The sequence below is a fragment of the Mastacembelus armatus genome, chromosome 5 (assembly GCF_900324485.2).
Source record: "Mastacembelus armatus chromosome 5, fMasArm1.2, whole genome shotgun sequence".
Taxonomy (NCBI): Eukaryota; Metazoa; Chordata; class Actinopteri; order Synbranchiformes; family Mastacembelidae; genus Mastacembelus; species Mastacembelus armatus.
In genome coordinates this window covers 4,990,313-5,010,281 of record NC_046637.1, presented here as the reverse complement: position 1 = coordinate 5,010,281, position 19,969 = coordinate 4,990,313, and the positions used below count along the sequence as shown (strand labels likewise).

General features: G+C 40.8%; 1 protein-coding gene across 2 annotated transcripts; it reads right to left on the bottom strand.

Annotated features, from left to right (window-relative positions):
* Window positions 1-3,772: 3,772 nt before the first annotated feature.
* draxina (dorsal inhibitory axon guidance protein a) lies at window positions 3,773-18,757 on the bottom strand. 2 transcript variants are annotated; one of them, XM_026307245.1, is made up of 7 exons: window positions 18,616-18,757; window positions 10,172-10,716; window positions 9,393-9,592; window positions 6,738-6,858; window positions 5,658-5,750; window positions 5,149-5,238; window positions 3,773-4,802 (listed from the first exon to the last, which is right to left on the bottom strand). In XM_026307245.1, exons 2-7 carry the CDS (start codon window positions 10,689-10,691, stop codon window positions 4,690-4,692), a joined length of 1,137 nt encoding a protein of 378 aa, XP_026163030.1. In that variant the 5' UTR covers window positions 10,692-10,716; window positions 18,616-18,757; the 3' UTR covers window positions 3,773-4,689. The 2 variants fall into 2 exon arrangements, with proteins under 2 accessions (XP_026163030.1, XP_026163033.1); XM_026307248.1 differs by having other exon boundaries at window positions 10,172-10,713.
* Between the last annotated feature and the right edge of the window lie 1,212 nt (window positions 18,758-19,969).

Here is a 19,969-nt window from a genome sequence, read left to right as displayed (position 1 = left end):
TATCTTTTATTCTCGGCAACAAGTGGAAGAAATGGATAGGAGAGTGAGATTGACATGACTTAGAGGTTAAATTTGAAGAAGATCAAACTTACATGTGCTGTGTTCATTGCACTCAGAAGAATTGGTGCATAATCCTGATACTGAACAACGCTAACAGAAAATCATCTTGCTCCATAAACATAAAAAGAAACCACTGTATCAGAAGACAAAGCATGTAGCCTTTGTCAGGTCACAGTCAACTGCCTGTTTGTGCTCTCAGGTGATTCCACTCAATATAATTGGCTTGTACCTGGCTGAGCAATCATGAATGAGACGACCAATAGGTGTTCAGCGTCAGAGAATAGACAGTTCCTCACAAGGACGTTAGGATTTGATTGATGTTTTTTTACACCTAAAATATCAACAGCTATTCCTATAATAATCTAATAGCACAGCCAAGGAAAACAAAAACAGCATCTCCATGGATTAAAATCTAGGATCCAAGAAAGTATAACTAGAAAGTATAACTAGAAACATTCCCTTCAAAGATTTTTCTCCACCTCTATCATGCATTTCAACTCTTTCAGTAAAAATATACTTCAGTTCTGTATATCCAAAATTCATTACATGTCTTGTGATCTCTTTTCTTCTGCTAGAACCCAATTTAAATTTTAATCACTTGCATCTTATTTTCATATATTGGTTGGTGTAACACTGTAGCCACCAAACAACCTGCTCTGGGAACACAGCAGCATAGACTGAAGACTGAGACACACAACAATAACACAGATCACAGCAATTACTTGGTGAGTACAATATCTACTACAAAGACATGATTTAGATTCATTTGCGATCCATTTTTCCTCCGAGAACAGACCTGTTGGTGCACATTTCAAAGTCCACTACATTTTACTGTTACACAATATGAAGAAAGAAGTATTTCATTTGTCTCTTTGGAAATACCCATTTACTCCATCTTCCTCATTCATTTCTATCACCTTTTCTCTGTTCCCCAACTGTTACTATATGACTAAAAATCCAATCTTACGTAACATGAACTGAGCCATCTCTGTTACAGCGGTGCAGTCTTGTCTCCACCAGCTGGGAAAGGAAGTGAGTATTTAAAATACACATACAATCAACAACTTTCTCACTTTTCCGATCTTCAACTCAGACCTTTCTAAACGCCCTAAATCATAAAATATTTCTTACACCTTGGCACTGTGATTGACCTTTGCCCTCCTCATCCACAAATAGCAGTCTCTGGATTTAATCAATGAAAAAAGTAATGTCTGCACACTCACTCCAGGCCAGAGATTTGTGGAAGTATAACAACAACCCGCAGCTTCGTCGGGTCACAGTATTTCAGAAAGTCTGCAACAAAACTGTGCACTGACAGAGTAAAACATTGTTATATTTAAATAAATCTCTGGCCTGTCGTGAGTGTGCCAGCGTAAGGTGATCTGCATATGACTGCCCTCATGAATCATGGATATAAGCCTTAACCACTGAACTCACTGTAAGTCACTATGGACAAGAGTAAATGCTAATAAAAGATGACTTTTCTTTGTAATCAAGCAGCATTTGTAAATCTTATTGGTTGTTATCTACAGTATGCCACAATCAAGGAAGATGACCCTGCACTGCCATCACCCTAACCTCCAGATGACCTCTGACCCCTATGGTGGCATGACTCAAGATTTTTCTCTGCAATTTAAATATTTTTGCTTACTATTTATTTTGCTGTTTAAGGTGTAATCATTTTAAGGACGAGAGGCAAAGCAGTCCATGAAGCAATAATACCTGAAAGCGAGTGATCTCTGTTTTCTTTCACACCTGCAGCTGACAGACTTGACACGTCAGTGACCAGGTGTGTAAATATTAAAGAATCAGGGATCTAACTACAACACTTTATTATGTTTAATTTAAGTCCTCCTTCATATCAAATGTTACATGTTCTCTAAGGCTTTGAGACTGAAGCATTTCCTGCAACTTTGTTTATTCAAATGTAAATTCTGCTCAGTGCATCCTTATGAGAGCGGCCTGATCTTGAGTTAAGCTAAGATAGCAACCTTGGTAATTAATTACTTTGAGAAGGCCTTAAGAAAGGTAGTAGTTCCTTTGTGGTGTTGGTGGCGTGAAACTGCAGCTGTGTGTAATCTATCACTCTGTTGGCTCCTGGCCAGGTTTCAACTCTGTCAGAGCTAAGTATTAAAAATACATCACTACTGCTTTTATTCTGTGGCCGTAAATCAGGCTGGCACAATCACAGTCCGACTGTGCTGGTGGTTAGGAGAGAAAAATGAGGGTTACTTTCTCCACCTAATCAAATATTAATATGGATAGATTTTCAGAGGCCTTGTGTGTTTGGATCAGAGGCGCGCTCAGGGTTATTGCTTGCACTTGCTCTAATGTGGCGTAAGCTTTCCGTTAAAAGCTTCTGACAGAGTTCAGGGTGGTTAGGAGGTAATGAGCTTCAGAGACTGCAAAGATTCATCACATAGAGATAGATGGACACTTATTCAAAAATGTCCAAGAAAAGATAATGTCTTTGGTTTATGTAGGTTTATGTGACTAAACAAGCTTTAACAGAAGACAAACCATATAAAACATATTATCATATTAAACTATAAAAAATGTCATTTTTCTCCCTTTTAAGCTTAAGCAATGTTTTAAAAACAGGATCAAGTATAAACAAACCAAAACATCTCAACTTTCTTTAGAACAGAATAATGCTCATTTACCTTCTGCGTGAAGTGATTACATACACTCCAGTACTGCACACTTAGCTCAAAATCATGAATGTTTTTATTTTATGCTATACTTCTAAATTTGAGGAAATATTTATCCTCCATTACATTATCTGGCACTTGTAGATATTACTTTAGTTCTGGATTAAGATTTTACATTTTATATTACAAACAGTACAACAAAGAGTGTCTAACTCTGGTCCTTGTCTCACTTGAGGATGTTGCTGAGTTTTCAGCACTTTAACCAAAGTGACTGACCCCATTCATTTTCTCATGAACCCTCCCTGGTTTACAGGTATGTCATGACCCTTTGAGACAGACTGATCCCCCTAAGCTGGGAACCACTGGTCTGACTATGGAACTATACAAACTAGCTGGACCTTGAACAGCTACAATAGTAAAATGCTGCTGTGAGGCACCAATATTAACAATGTAATCAAAACACTGGTGACTGGTGGAGGTGTTTTTGTTTATTTTAAATACATTTTGCTAATAAATTTTCTGTGGAGTTTGAATATGGAAATGCGCTGGTATTTTTCCTGAAGCGAAGGATCCGAGTGCTTCTTCTACTGCTGCTTTGTTTCTCAGTTAGTGATGAGCCTGAGCCCAGGCTGACATGCTGCATGACGGTATCTGGTGTCATAACAGAAACCTCCTGCAGCCTGAACACTGATATCAAGACATCAAGTTATCTTCACCAGCTGGATCAAACAAACAAAGCTGCAGGTTTCATAACCACCAAAAACATGTCCTCAAATGTCCTGAATTTCCCTTCAGGGATGGATACATTTGATCTCATCTCATCATTTACCTCATCACATATATGTTATATGAACGTTATTATGAGAACTGTGTTACAATGTTAAGATAGCTTGTCTGCAGATGTCTTACAACACACTAACATATCTGTTTTAACTTCTCTTTTTAGGCGACAGTCATTTTAATGAAGGTGAAAATGTAGACACACCACAGAAAGTTTATCCTAGTAAGTGTTTAATCATGAAAACAAAGGAGCCAGAAAAACACAGTATATAGACAAACATGTGCTTACAGTATAAATAAAACATATATTAAGACGTGTAGAGGGAAGATCAAACAAGCATCTTCGTTTATTGTTCTACTACATTTGAAGGTGGTGCCAGGTTTTTAAAAAAAAGCCATTCAGCCACATTGATACTGTATTTACAGTTCAGCAGCAGACAGGATCAAAGAACATTTGCAAATCATTTTTAGGATTTGTTGGGAGAACAAGACAAGCAGAGCTCCAATAAATTAAACGTAGCAGAGAGTTCACAGTGACACTAATTCAAAGTAGTATCATTTCTGTGAGTGGCAGCTTATTTGACATGATCTGAATGTTCCTGAAGGGCATACTGGGACTCCAACAACATTAACCACTGCTAAAAATGATGCATAAACATAGTTTGACTCTGGTCTGCAAGATGGAGACAACAGGATGTATGAGAAATGAGGGACACTCTGAAAAGGGTTTTCCAAAACTCACAAAATCTCCATTTGTCCAGAAGAAACCAGTGATGTGTCACCAGCAGACTGAATCGTTTATACTAACTACGACTTGGTCATTGTGGGCAGATGGAGTGTTGGGAAACCATTTTACTGTCTATTTAAACAGAACGATTGTGTAGTGAAAAACCCAAATTCAGACTGATGTTTGGATTTGAAGTGAGTTTGTTAAGTGCTTAAAGGTGATGATTTGCTGGATTAGAAGGTTTGAGGCTCATCTCACACTGCGACAAGCTGGAATCAGTATTTCCAGGTTAATCACCTGTTATTTTGTTTAATCTGATGAAATTAGGGATTTGGAACCAACAAGTATCCTCTTTAAGCACTTGGTCCGTTAGCAGTGTCATGTGATGTCCTGGCTGTTTTGCCAGCTATGTCAGAGTGGTCATGGGGTCATGCTTCCTGTTCCTCCATCTTGTCTTCCTACTCCTCTTCCTCAGATAGTGATGAAGTCTCCTTGGTCACTGCTGACTGACTCTGGCACCACACAGCGACCCCTCCTCCTTGTCACGCGCCGCTTCCGGTGGAATTTAGCATAACAACGCAGCCCTTGAATGAAGGCAGAAAAATAAAAGTTAAAAAAAGCAAAGTGAACAGGGGAGATTAGACAACAATGGATGTGGAAGATTGAACGAATCACTGGTTTGTAAGGGTTTATATAGTCTAATACTGACGTTTACATACTTACAGATGTGACCCAATTGTATTTACTTTTATTAAAACTGGGACATTTTCTGTTTACCACTTTCTCAGTCTGACACTAATTTTGGCAACTCCAGGGACCCTTAACATCCCTAAACCTTTAAAATCTTAATTACAAGCGAGACGTGATGAAATGGCTGAAAACAGATGAGCTAGTACTGATTTCTATTTTTGTGGTATCATGAACACTTACCCTCCTCACACATGCAGTCATCGTAGCACTTGTTGTTGAGGCCGCGGTTGTGAGGTTTACACTCGTGTTGTCTCAGGTCACAACAAGAACCTTCAATGGAAGAAGCACATTTCACTCTGTCACCAAACACGTGTGATAAATAATTAATATGAAACACAGAAAAACAAATAATAAAGCTTATTTACAGGAAATATCCTTTGTCTTGGCATCCAAATAATAACAGTGGCCACAAACCCCCGAGGAGTGTATGCACTGCCAAAATGAAATTGCGGCATGTCGGATCTCAAGTATGTAAACTTGAATGCCCACAGGAGGTGATTATTTAAAACGGAAACCTGCTTCCTAAACAACACTGAGTGAATTCACTAGACAAAAGTTTAGAGGAATATCTCAACAAATTACTGAATTTTGGTTTTTGGTGTGTTGAACATATTTTACCAAATGATGATTTGATTAATTTCAGTTCTCGTGTTTGTTTAGGTTTTGATGCCTGTATGATGCACACTGACCTGGGAGACAGTCCAGGTGGTGGTCGCACGGCTCGATGGCATCAACATCGACAGTCGCATTTCCACTGCTCAGGTTCTTACTCCGCCTCTTGTCTGCAGCAGGAAAAGGAATGATGCACTTCTTATCAATGGAAAACCTCAGGAAACTGATGGACTGATTTGTGATTACTTTTCTGTACGTCATATTCTGGTGGAGACATTTCTATGTGTACAAACCATGTTTGAGCATTTCTTTTATTTTTGCAGCCCATGTCTGATCTGCAGTTTCATCACAAATATAACAAATCAACTAAATGTTTAACATATATTATATACTTTGGATAGTCCAGTGACAATTAGCTGCATAGGATAAAGTCAAATAAATCTAACTATGCTTTATGAATGTGAGTTCTTGCACTTAAAGTAATTTAGATATTCAGAATCGGCCTATTGTAAATAACGTGTTGATGTGTTGTTTGTAACCACTCTGTGGGGGGTGACTGTCTGTCTGTCAGCCAGTCCACCATGTTGATTCTGACAATAACATATCAACAAATACTCTTAACTTTTGGCCAGACTGCTGACTCCTGATTTCTGATCTGTGTCATCAAAAGCTCAACATTAAGGAGTTTGAGTGAAATATCTTAACAACTATTGGATAAACTACCGTTAAATTTTCAAATACTGAAGGCCATCTGAGCCCCAGCACATCAATGTTTTCATTTATTCATTAACCTTTCAAAACAACTTGTCAATGCATTAACACCACATTTTGAATCCAAACAACTTCTGTAATTTTCTGATTTTTGTTCCACTGGCAGCACCATGACATTGGCATTTCAAGCTGTTCCAAATCTAATTTGTCCAATATTTCAGTTTATGATTAAACACCTACAAGATCAATGACATTTCCACCAACTCTTTAGCAGAGTAACACACTAAACCAAGATGGCGAACATCAATATTGTCACCGTGCTCCAGTGAACTGCTACCATGGCTGTAGACTCTCAGTCTCATTAATTACTGTACAACAATCTGTTAAAATAATAATCTAGTATCTGTTTTTCCAAGACCACATCCAGCTTTGAGCTGAACACAAACCTTTCTTCCTGGAAGACGGCCAGGCGTCCACAGGTTTCAAGTCCTCATAATCTGTCCAGTCAAAAAGCGCCATGTCCAAAGTTGGCATCACTTCTCCTTGTCCTTTTCCAGGGCCCGATCGCTGCAAAAGAGACATAACATAAGGCGACACCTTACATTTTTTCATTGTTATCTAATGATATTTGACTGGGCATGTCTGCATACAGGCTTAACTCACACTCTGTAAAAGAAACCCAGACAGGACAGCTCAGACATGCTGATTGATATTCAAATCTATAATCCTAATCAGTTCTGTCTCCACAGATCAATGTCCTATCACTTCAATTAAAGCACAGCAGCTGTAGATGATGGTGGTGTGATTTGGCCACTATGTCTTACAGGTAAACATGTTCAGGGTGCTCTTATTGATACGAACTGGACATGTGTTGTGAGCAGCAGTGGTAAGGACTCATTGATTCATAAAATGCCCTCACAGACACAGCAGAGATAGCAGGAGCTTTAAAACCAATCGATTGGTTGATTGGTAAGAGAGATCATGGCTGCCCTCAGACCAGAATACAAATATAGCTGTAGTGTATAAACATATAAACACACACACACACACACACACACACACACACACACACACGTATATATATATATATATATATATCCTCTCCTGGAAATTGCTTAGACAGTTTCTGCAATAAAAGCCATAAACATTACTACTGTCATTTAACTCACACAGAGGAAACACAATAGAAATGTTACAGACAGTATAATTAAGTCAGCAGGACCTTGAACTACCTCTTGGGGAATAATTCATTCATCAAAAATAAGTACTTTATGGAAACAGATCCCTATTTGTTTCCTTTCACCCTCAGGAAATAAGTAGCTATGGAAATATCAATTAGATAAATTGCAGAGGGCTACCTACCTCTGCTCAGCTGCTCATTAAACCATCAGCAGATCGAACATTAATTACGAAGCCTTGCCACGTGCTCGTGCCACTGAACCTGGGGTTTTTTTCCCTGTGGTTAAATAATATTTTACTGTTCTCACAGTTGAAGACATGCACAGCCTCCCAGGTTCTCACAGACCTGGTAAACAGAAGCAGACTGGCAGTCCAGTCTATAAACATCAAACATAGAGACTGGCCAGAGAAATCCCACAGAGCAGCCACTACTCTTCTTAAAACCTTTCATTTAACCATGACCAAGACTGAGATCAGTAGCCTCATTCTTATTCATGCAGGGGGCAGACCAGAAATGTTCATATAAATCACAATTACATGTTGCATGTTTCAAAACACTTAGAGTTGTTTCAAATGGCAATGGCCTATGTTTTTTGTCCTTAAGCTGGAAAACTTGTGGATTACTACAACTACTTGAATTAGATACTGAGGGGCCCAGATTAAGGCATCAAGTTGAACACAGATCTGTTTGTAGCTTAGTCTGTCCAGGAAGAGGTATCCCTCCCCTGTTGCTCTTCTTCTTGTCCAAATCCAAGGTCTACAGGTCGATGGTGTGATATGTTGTACACACTTTAAAGCCAAAATCAAAGGAAACAATCTGCAGAGTTGAGTTTGAGTTGGGGATGTATTTATCCTTATTTCATCATCTTTGTCCTAGCATGAAAACAATAAACACTGCATAGATCGGTGGTACCATCACAGTCATTCAGGTGGTACAGTATGAGTATGGATGATTATGAGTGGAATCCAAATAACTGCACTGGGGTTTTGTTTCAACACGACTCCTTGAGTTTTGACTGTTGTAGAAAAATCTCTGTATCAGTCCATGTACCAGTGGCTGTGCTTACTTTTACTTGAGCACACAGGAAAAAAAATGCTCAGCAATATTCAACTTCATATGTGTTTGAATGTCAACCCCATGTCATTCTTCTTTCTTCTTCACTGAGCTTTAACATGAAGTGGTGTTTTGAGCAGAGGCCCTCAGCAAAACGACTGTCAATCAAACAGTGGCAGAGATCACATCCAGTGACTGTGGCGAACTGTTCTCCCACGAACACGCTACAAGCTGTTGGATGTTTGTAGCAGCAGCTTTCATGACGTGAGCATTGGTTTAAATATCGAATGACATCAGGTACCATCTTGTCTTAAAGAGTTTCATTCTGTTCTGAGATCGGAGGAGGCACAAGTGATCTTTTTCCTGCTTATAGATGCTGTTGATGAATACTGTTGAAGCGTCATGCTGGGTGAGTGTGACAGGTGGTGAGTGGTGCCCCACGCGCTCCTGCAGATTTTTCATAACATGTGCCCACAGTTTGAGACAAAAAGGATTCGCTATAGTCACATACATTTTCTCCTGACGTGGTTTCTAATAAAGAACCAGGACGGTAGTTACAAAAATATGCTGCTGGACTCTGAACTGTGTGATTTGGATCCCAGAGGTGTAGTTTTATTATATGGAACATAGTCATATCTATCATACACACTGTGACCAGGAGCCTGTGGGCTTGGCCTGCTGGAGGATATTTTTCAGCAGCAGGTTCACAATGTGGAGAGTGTCATTTCCAAGAAGAGCTATGAGGTTTGCAGCAGCATAATGGCAGTAATGGGAGCCATTTCCACTCGGTGTCCCCCCACACACTGGAACCACACTGAGGCACAACAGATGCAACCTTTAATAAGAACATGAGCTTCGATGGGGTTACCTGGGGTTTGGTGGAGGCCGGAGGCAGCGTTGGGGGATGCTCGTTCATCACCGTGGTAACCATGGAGGAGCCCGAGCCAAAGACGGCGGCGACGGGGGAGGATGGTTCATTGGGTGGGGTCACACTGAGGGAGGGGGAGGCAGCAAAGGAGGAGGGAGGATCCTCAAACAGATCTCTGTCCTTCAATGCAGAACTCAACTCTGGAGGGAACCATGGAGAAAGAGAAAATATTTCGCTTGATGATTTTTATTTTGAACATAAACAAAAGCCCAAAAGTGCTTGGAAAAATGGACATTTCATGATCTCAATGTCTCTGGATAGAGACTTTCTTAAATGTATCACCTTCCATGATGTGAGCACCATAAAATAATCAACACTGTGTTGTATGAGATTTCAAAAACATATCTAAAAAATGTTACCTAATAATACCACACCTATAAAAAATAAAAAATAAATAAAAATATGGTATTTAACAAAGTTAATGTGAATAAACCCTTTATCCTGAACTTCACAGGCTTTTCTTAAAAATGAGACTGGTGTAAATGTTAGAACAAAAAATTAGCAACCCTTCCTTAGTATCCCAAAGTACTAAGGTAAATGAAGTTACCATACATGGTTCCTCACCTGTTTTATTTACACAATGGTTTCCATAATGTTACATGTCTGTAAAACAGGGCATTTAGCTTCTTGTTGCCCCTCCAATACTGGAAACCACTGCAGCCAGACATAATGTGTTACTGAGAGGTATGACTACAGGTCCAGATCCAGTGAGTGCTCACCTTTTCCATGTCGCCCCTTGTCACGCCGACTCCCTGGTCTCCTATGTTCCAAGTGGTGCCCATGCCCATGCCCATGCCCATGCCCATGCCCATTCCCGTGTCCATGTCCCCTCCCCTTGCGTGTCCCCAGAAGGTGGTTTTCCCGGGCCTGGGACGGACTCTTCATACCCATTCGAACTCTGTCTCTGTCCCTGCCTGGGCCCATCTCCAATCTCACTGGGCTCAAACCCTCCAGACCTGTCCCATCATCCTCTGGCCTGGCCAGGGGGTGCAGGGGCCTGTGGGAAAGCAACCCGGCTCCACGTTTGGCAGGACGGAGCCCCTGGCTCCCATGTCCTCCACGTTCCCTGTTGTAGCCATGGCCCTGTAGACCATGCAGAGGGTACTGCAGGGCATTGCTGCCACCTGCTGAGGTCTGTGCCTGTCTCCTTTTGCCATGAGGCGCTCCGGGCTCAATGCTATGTGACAACACCAGGATGGCAGACAGGAACGCCAGGAACAGACTCCAGGAGAAAGCCATTGTCTGTACAGAACAACGCCTCCTGCTGGATATAAAGAAAAGCACATCAGTGCTGCACAGATTCTGCAATATAATTAGATTCAAATAACTGACGCTGAAGCTAAATGGATGGATGGTTTCTCCTGTGTAAACAAATTGTAAAGGATTATGTTATTGGCTTACTGACAAAGAAATCAACAACTATGTTCATCATTGTTATTGTCATTTCTGAATATCACTTTCAAATATGGACTCATGTGATAGTAAACCCAATGTTTTAGTTTTCTGGGCTGCTGAACAGACAAACCAGTAATGAGAAGACATCACTCTGTTGTTTCAGGAAACTGGGACCAGTAATTTCAAATTTCACTGATCAAATGAAAAGTTGATTAACTAAGGAAAAAATCAGCAGATGCGTCTTTAATGAAACTATTATTCTGTGTTTAAAATACATGTGCATGTGTCTTTCACAGAATATTATTTGGGACATAAAAAAGGCACAATAATACTTTTGGCTCTGTCCAGCAGAAAGAACATTTCTGTTGGTTTAAAAACACTTGTCTGGGACAAAAGAAATGTGTGAATGAATAGTGGAGTGAAATCGCCCACATTGCAGAAGTTTTTTGAGATATTTGTACGGATGCGTTTATATGTTTTTACACGTCCTTAGTGTGACCCTGGATTGTCATTGGACTCGACTGTAACAGCAGCTAGCTTGAGAATCTAAACTACTCCATGCAGGACATTTTTTCTGGTTTCATATGGAGTAAAGTATCAGATATGTTTGTCTTCTCCTCTGCAGGATTCATTCTCCCCAGCCTCCATCACCCATCCCCCAAGCTCAGTCTACAACACTCCCAGCCTCTTGACTGGGCCCATTTATTTGGACCTGGTAGGTGTGAGGAGGCGCAGAAGGGACGGATTTCTTTTTAGAAATGACTTCCCAGGCTCCATTCCTGTACTTTCTTACCTTGCTCAGTATGAGCTACCACACTGCACACATCCTTCATCACTGTCTATTCAGTGGTCTCAGGGGCCCTCCAACTGTACCTTTCATTACAAAAGTCAGCATATCTGTGAGGTGTGACTCTACTGAAATATGAGGTTCTGTAACACAGCACCTTGTCCAAACGTGAATACAATGATGGTGAAAAACAGAACAATGGAGTGGAAGCATTTGTTGCCAAATTATAACACCAAGCTACTTAACAGTGATGCTCAATTTAGACTGTAACTTAATATCACTAAATTATGATTTGTATTCATATGGATGTTTAGTTTTGTGTGATTCTGCCATAAGGTAGTTACAAAGGACAATCAGTGTTTTGGAAGATCAGCATTTAAAGCAATACAGTTTTTTCCAGTGTCACATTGTAACTGTCTGCAGCATTACATTTAAAACCCTCAAACTGATAGTAATGCACTGATCTTATGCATTAAATTCTTCACTTCAAACAAGAACCTAAGTAAAGGTTCTTAAATGACCTCAGCAGTCATTGTGATAGTTCATTTGCTGAAATTTGCATTAAGTAAAACAAAACATCCAAACTAAACTGAGAAACACAGACATGGAAATACCATTTCAACTAAAAGTACATCGACTCATTTTTAATGATCTTACAGTACACAGCTCTTCATACTTTACTCCTTTTTGATTATCTTGCGGTTATCAGGGTGCTGTCTGGTTCCCTTTAAACAGTCCATCAGTCATGTGACTTATAGATCATCACAGGCACGATACAAAACAGCTATAGCGTCATTTTTAAAAGTACATTTTGCAGGAAAGCTAAGCTAAGCTAAGAAACAACCCTAATGAAGGCAAGACAGCAAGGAGATATCTGGGGGAGGGAATGGAGCATTGTGAGAACAGAAGAGTGACATGTTTTAATTTTCATCAACTTGAATTGAAGTTGTGTTTGCTCAAATGATAAAATATTATATAACACTCAGCCCAATTTTGTGACATTTTTAATCCTAACACAGCATAACACCAGTTCATCTCCTTTTAAAAAAAACACTGTCATGCACAATGACAGGTTCGAAGAAATATGATTTGGTTTGTTTTGTCCTCAACTTTAATAGGCTGAGACAATCCATCGTGTCCGTGGACACACACAACGCCATTATGGTGCTGTGGCAGGCGACTCTTTTGTGTTAAAAGACAAACAGCAGTGCAAGGCTTACAGAAAATCAATGAGGGAGAAGTATGGTGCTGCTGGTGATGGCGTGCGTCTGTGAGCTGGAGCTGATAAGGTTTCTGCTCTTTCATCATACTGACACACACTAAGCTGAGAACACACATTCTTAGGTTTGTAGTGTGTTGTTTAGATGTTTCTAAAAACAGGACATAGGCAGCAGGTTGTTTGTGTGTGATGGGTGGACATGATGTGGTGATGTCAGGGGAAATTTGTAGTGCGAGGGTATTTAGCATCCCAGGGGGATTTTGAAGCAGGCTGCGTCAGCTGGCCTCTGGGAGTTAGACCAGCTGTGCAGTTTTGCAAACAAGAGCGTGAAGCTGGCTGCTGAGGTGAGACCTTTATCTCCAGACAGGTCTTCAGAGTGTCAAGGGGGAGGGAATTCAGTCGTGCCATGCACAAAGTGTTTAGCCAGGATTACACTGTGTGTGCTTGACACGTGAGGTACTGCTGGTGTTGAGCAGCCTCAGCCATGTAGAGCCCAGACGGGGATTTAGTAAAAAAACAAAAACTTCCAAACATAACTGAGCGGCAGGGCAGTGTAGATAGAGGAGTGTCTATGGAATCACATCTTAAGAATCTTAAATATATAGTTAGTAAAAGACATTTTGGGAAATGTGCTTGGTCGCAGGACTGCCATGTTGCAACACCATATACCTACAGTAGCCCAGAATGGACAAACCAAACACTGGCTCTAGGCAGGGAATCACATTGTGTTTCAAAGGTGACGGCCACCGTAACTATCACAACTGTGTATTCCCTAAATGTCAAATTCAAACAGTGGAAATGTGTGAAAAGGATTAACGGTTAATGGTGAGTGATGCATCCATCTTTGATAAGAGGGTATTTTTGCAAGCACAGACTTGAGTATTTGTTCAAAAAAATCAAGGGGTAGATCCATACATATAATATAACTCTTTAAAAAATGGATGTGCCCAACATAAAAGATGACACCACCATAGAAACAGAAAGCACCCCATGTCAATCCCATCAACCCTATGGCCTGAATAGACCTTCCATGCGAAAAGGAAGGCAGACTGTGATGGAGGGGGACCAAGTATCTCAGCACAGCAGTGCCCTGTTTTCATCTCTCACACTTTCATGTGCCGCTAACAGGTGGTCCTTTGAGGAGACACGGGATGGGGATGATAATGGAGCACTCTGGGTGGCATTCTGGGTTTCAAGCCCAGTCTCTCGTGTGTGATAAACAACTTCCCCGAACAACACAGCCTCCTGCCAGAGATTGTATTAAACATGGTTGTGTGTTGTAGGTAGAGCACAGCAGGGCAAGCATCTGCTACTGAGGCAATGGGAGGCCAGACAAGCAGCCTGGAACTGATGACTCTCAGTCCCAAGTAAGAAAATCCAACATATGACTGAAAATCTGAAGTGAATTCTGTTCCTTTTTAATTGTTTTCAGGGTGTTAATATAGCTCTGTATAAATGTTTGACTTGAAGGAAAGGAATTTATTTTAAAGACTGGAGAACTAGACCATGTGACACCTGCTGAGGAAAAACAAGCCTTTAACCAATTACCAAAGGTGACAGTCCCATTTTACATTCCTCAGATAGAAGAAAAAAAACGTAATTAAAATCAATTCACTTTGAAATTACAAGATTTTAAAATAAGGAACTGCACCTAAATTAATCTAAATGTTCTTCAACTTTACAGATTACACAGTTTGTTCCCAAATAATTTGCAGTGTAATGAAAAATAAAATCAACTTGTTTTAAAATGATTAAAGAATAGAATAAATAAAAAATAAATGCACTTATCTGATTTTCTTTCACACCTTTATCAAATCATTCTATAAAGTTATTTACTAGTAGCAATAATACTACCAGTACTAAACAACTTTATCAAGTCACACTTCATTAAAGCCAAAAAGGAAATCAAAACAGAAATAAAGCAAAATTTTTTATAATGTAGCTTAGAACTATAAAAAAAATATGATATTCAAGAAACATATACTTGTCTCATACTTGCATGCGTATGTTTTATTTCATCACATAAAGTTCATCCTACACACTCTGGGGTCTGCAGCAGGATTTAGGCACATCCAGGCTGGGATGGGTTTAGGGAGAGGAGAGGATGCTAATGATGTCAGGGGAAATTTACAGTAGAGAAGTAATAACCAGGTGAAAACAAAAAAGGCTCTTCAAAGGAACAAACCTCAGATTGTGAGGTTATTATGTTGAGTGTATCCTATATGGGGAGAAAATTATACCTCAATATAAAACATAATAAAATCTTAAAATGAATTCTACATGTCTACTAAGCAGGAGCAGCGAAGCTGAAATTGCGTTATTGTGGTTTACATTTTTTAGGAAACACAATATATGTGTGTGCCAGAAGCTTTTATAAGCACAGCGTACAGGGTGAGATGGCCACCAGGGAGACATGCATCAGCGCAGGGTGAGATAAGTATGAAGTGATAGCCAATCTTGCACGAAATTGCAAAAGGGGCACGATTAGAGGTTTGCATGATTAAGCTCTGATGAGATCAGAGACCTCACTCCAGCCTGTGATCGGTCGGTCAGTCCCTTAAGTGTGACACACTCGTTATAAAAATATATTTAACTGAGAGTGGACCCAGATCTGTGGCCGAGATGAAAAAGGTGAGAGGGAAAAGCAGCGAGGCGGAGCAGGAGGCATTAAACTGGTATTAAACTGCTGTATGTGTGCATCTTTTAGCTTCACCTGCTGTGACACCAAACCTTCACAAGCCATCTGCTCCTGTTGTTTCATCTCTCATAGCAACCAGCAAGGCCATAAGGATCCAGCAAACAAAGACTCCAGAAACAGGTGGCTGAAGCAGAGCTGTCATGTCAAGCAGAGGCCACCGTCAACACTCTCATTTTCCAGACCACAGGCAGAGATTAGAGGTTTAGATCAGGACTACTCTCCTGCTGATTACGGTCCGAAGTACTCACTAGATGATATCTAGTGGAGCACAAAGTCATCAACCACCTATTAATCAGGCATTTGAACATTTGATCAATTTGGAAATTTATCATACACTGTCAAAAAGTGACCCATAGGTCACTCTGGGAGTGTGGAGCTGAATGGGAAGAAGCTAAATTTCAGCTTTCAGCCACATGGTTCACTGAGCAGCAGCTCAAACATCTGCTGTAAACAGACACAACAGATAATAAATAGCAAAGCCCATGATTAAATATAATATTCACAGAAAAAACAAAGAAGGTTATCTGTTGTCACAAATATAATTCAGCTTTGCTCCACAGACATTCCTCATAATGCTGAATATTTGATGCATAAACACTTAACTTTTATATCTCTCATCACAGGGAAAACAGCTCTAGTTTGTGTCACCGAATTATCATAAATATCTGCTCAGTAACAAGCACGCAGTTAATGCCTCTGCATAATAAACACCTCTGCCAAGCTGCAGTTAACACCATACAACTTCTTTTCTTCCGGGGCCAATACCACTGACTTCAGCAACATAAAACCGCTTTGTCTCCTGTCTCCCATCTTCAGAAAACAGTATCAGTGGGATTCACACATCGACTGGTAGGTTTTTTGCATCTTTTAGGTGTGTATTGGACGGAAGCAACACAGGGTGAATAAAAAAACAAGAGCCATAAGGAAGGTCCATCTGTCAGCAAGTGAGCCGGAGCAGAGAGCAGGAACACACCAAATGATTCAGTGGTAATTTGGTCGCAGGTACAACAGATGTGAGGCGAGACCAGAACATTGTCACTGATGCACAGCAACATCAGCAACATCCTGCGACGTGGCCCTTATCGCCCGTTTGAACGCACTGAGGCCTGTGCACACATTCACACACTCAGAGACAAATACACACTCACAGCAGGGAAACCTCCTCCAGACACCCACACAGAGGCATGTTCCAAAAATGGTGTGAGACACAAACAGCACCAGAAGCAGCAAGAGGCATCCCACAGAGAGCAGAGAGAATGAGCGAGACAAAAGAGAGGACGAGGGGGAGAAACTGAGATGAGCGAATAAGATGTAATGCTGAGAGAGAGGAGAGAAACAGAAAGGGAGGGAGAGGAGAGAAAGTGGGAGAGGAACACACAGTGGGAGGATTTATTCTGTCTTAATTAGAACAAAGTGTCGGTGGCATCTTTCATTTCATGGCAGATAAGGACACCAGATGAATCCCCTCAAACACACTAAGAAACAACAAAGCTTGGGCTTCTGAAATCAACAACAAAACATGGTTTCGAACCCGTGAAAGCTGCATCTGGGTCTGTATCTGGATGTTTTGCATGGGAACAGTTGGAGCGGTCAGGAGGGGGAAACAGTTTAGAGATGAGCAAATGAAGCATGCAAACACATTATATGAACCCAAAGTTTCTCTCGCTCCTCCTCTGGTGGAAGCGAGCAGCACTGACCGTCTGCCAATGTTGAAAGAGTCTTGATCAAACAGATGCAGCCATGCTTGGCAGTGACGTTCGAGGCGAGTTTCACACCAAGGTGGAGGAGACGGGATGAATGTTTAACAACAGCCTTTTGGCAGAAAAGAGATTTGCTTAATGTTTCAATGCACCAATTTGAAATAGTGACTTTTTCAAGGTTTCTTGAGGATCCAGTAAGTGTCAAACAATCACATTTACTGGATCCTGTTCATAGATGATGATTTAGATGCTTACACTTCCAACTTGATCCAGTTTTTTTCCAACTTGATCCAGTTTATTTCTAACTCGATCCAGAAAAAGACTAAATGAATTCCCAATTCAACAAGAAATGATGTCAGTGTTTCCCAAGGTTATCTTTTCATTTTCATTCAATTCACTTATTAGTGAATCTGAGCTGTGGTGTGGCCTGAGGTCGACTCACTATGGGGTCTCCGCTCTTCTTCTGATCATGTCTAATGTTTCTGTGCTGGCTGACTTGCTATTAATTAACATTAACTCATTAATTTGAATCCACAAATATTGCTCCTTTGCAGTGTGCTTCACTTATAATTGCCTGGTATCACACTGAGACTCCCAACTTTAATCTCTCCCCTCCCTCCCTGCCTTTATCTCTGCTTCTCTTTCTGACACACACACACACACACACACACACACACACTCACACACACACAGTTTCACACTGTCTTTGGTGTGCGGTGAGCGACAGTGAGCTGTCAAGAAGAGATAATCGCTGCAATCATTTCTGATTCTCCTCACCATTCATCCAATGAATTCCTTTGTGATGCTGAACTGATTTTAAAGCGTGTCAGCGGGAAACACCGCCATCTCACAAACTGATTATCGGATTAAATCTGTTTTTCTGCTATCAAACCAAATCTAATCTGTTTGCAAGCAGCCATTCTTGCACTCGACAATCTCTGCAAGTCAGTTATCTTAGCAGTGAAACAGGGAAGGAAGGGTTTGCATTAATTAAGTTATTAACTTCTGGGATATAATTGGAGATGTCACATTGGTGCGTTTTTACGCGCAGATGCAAATGAGTCCATAAACTGTGCGGGGCAACTGTAATAAAACTGAACCATTGTGATAAGGATTTTAGTCAATCATAGCAGCAACAATGAGAACTATCGACAATCTGTTCCGTCTGTTTAAAATATGGTACAACGGGTTGTATGAAATGCAATGAATTATAATAAAGTCGCTGCAAACTCTTTGAGCCCAAACCACAGTAAAAGAAGCGACACCAGAGGATTTTTTTCTTCTGAATTGGGATGAAAACCCACAGAGCGCCAATGCGTCTACACTGGAAATAATGCAGTTACAGCATTAAGAAAATTCCTTACCTTTCTTTTTTTAATCGGTGTTGCTGTTTTCCTGTGATGTTGTTTAAGGTTAGAACAGCAGCTCGGTCATAAGGCTGCAGCGGACAGGACCGAAACGCGGCGCAGCAGCACCTCTGTAGTCCGCTCTCCGTGCACCCCGGGATGTGCCGAGCATCCGGACCGTCTTCTGCTTCTTATGAAGAGTAGAGTCACCGGCTTTAAGTGCGCGCTCCCGAGTGCGCGTCCGCGTCAGGTCTGGCTGTTTAGCGGATAGGCTTGTCCCAGCAAGTGAGACAAGGACAGAGGGGAGTCACTTTATGCTGAACTGGTATCTTATAGCAGGATCAGTTATTTCTGCAACTCTCCTCCTCTGGATCCAAGTACAACTTCATAGAACCTCTTTCTCCCTGCAACAATTTGCTTCCAGCTCAGGTAAATGTTAATGCTACAACATGCAACCATAGTCTAGACAAAGTGCTTGTCTTTGAGTCGTCAGTTTAGGGAAGTCCCTTTGCTGTTTAAACATGATAATACAACTCTGCATGACATGATGTCCACAAAAGATGCTTTCCCAGTTTCACGTGGATCTTTCTTGTCTGCACAGGCTCTTTACACAAACAGCCAGAATATTAGTAATACTGAGGTCCCATGTCCCCAAAACACAGCCCCCAACACTCAGTCCCTTATTGTTTGACCAATAAAGCCTTCAGGTCAAAACTGTTCATATTCTGTTCATAAATTATTCAGCTGCACTTTCTATGGGTTTTGTTTGTCAATATGAACATTTAGGCCTCCTCCACACAGCAAGGAAAACAAACCAGCAGGCCAAAGCCTAAAAAAAAAAAATCATAAAATAAATGAACAACTCCATGTCCTCAGTGGAAGCTACGTCCTAAATCTAACACCTCAGGGATGAAATAAACATCACAGGCCAACCTGACTTGTGCTTTTGTGATTAAATGAGAGAAAATCCCTGAAGGCTGGTTCCAAGTCCTGGTGGTAAGTCTTGCCAGAGAGGCTGTTATAGCAGCATATTAATGCCCATTACTTTGGATCATCCGGACAATCGGACGACACTTATGTTCTGACCATGTGAGAAACACACGCAGATGCAATTGGTTCCTGCGTAAAGTAGCTACTTCTTTTCTGAGTAACAAGTCTAAGAAAGCTGAGGTAACACAAGCAGTCAGCAGTGAGTTTGGTCTTTATATGGTTGATATCCTCTGCACTGAAACCCTGTAATTGCATTTTTCATGGCTGGTTCTTTCTCAATCAAACAAACTCAGCTGACTGCAGAGCGCCTGCTAAAACTAATTCTGAATCTACACTATGAACCCGCTGTGTGTTGACAGACCTAATGCTGTATATTTGGAGA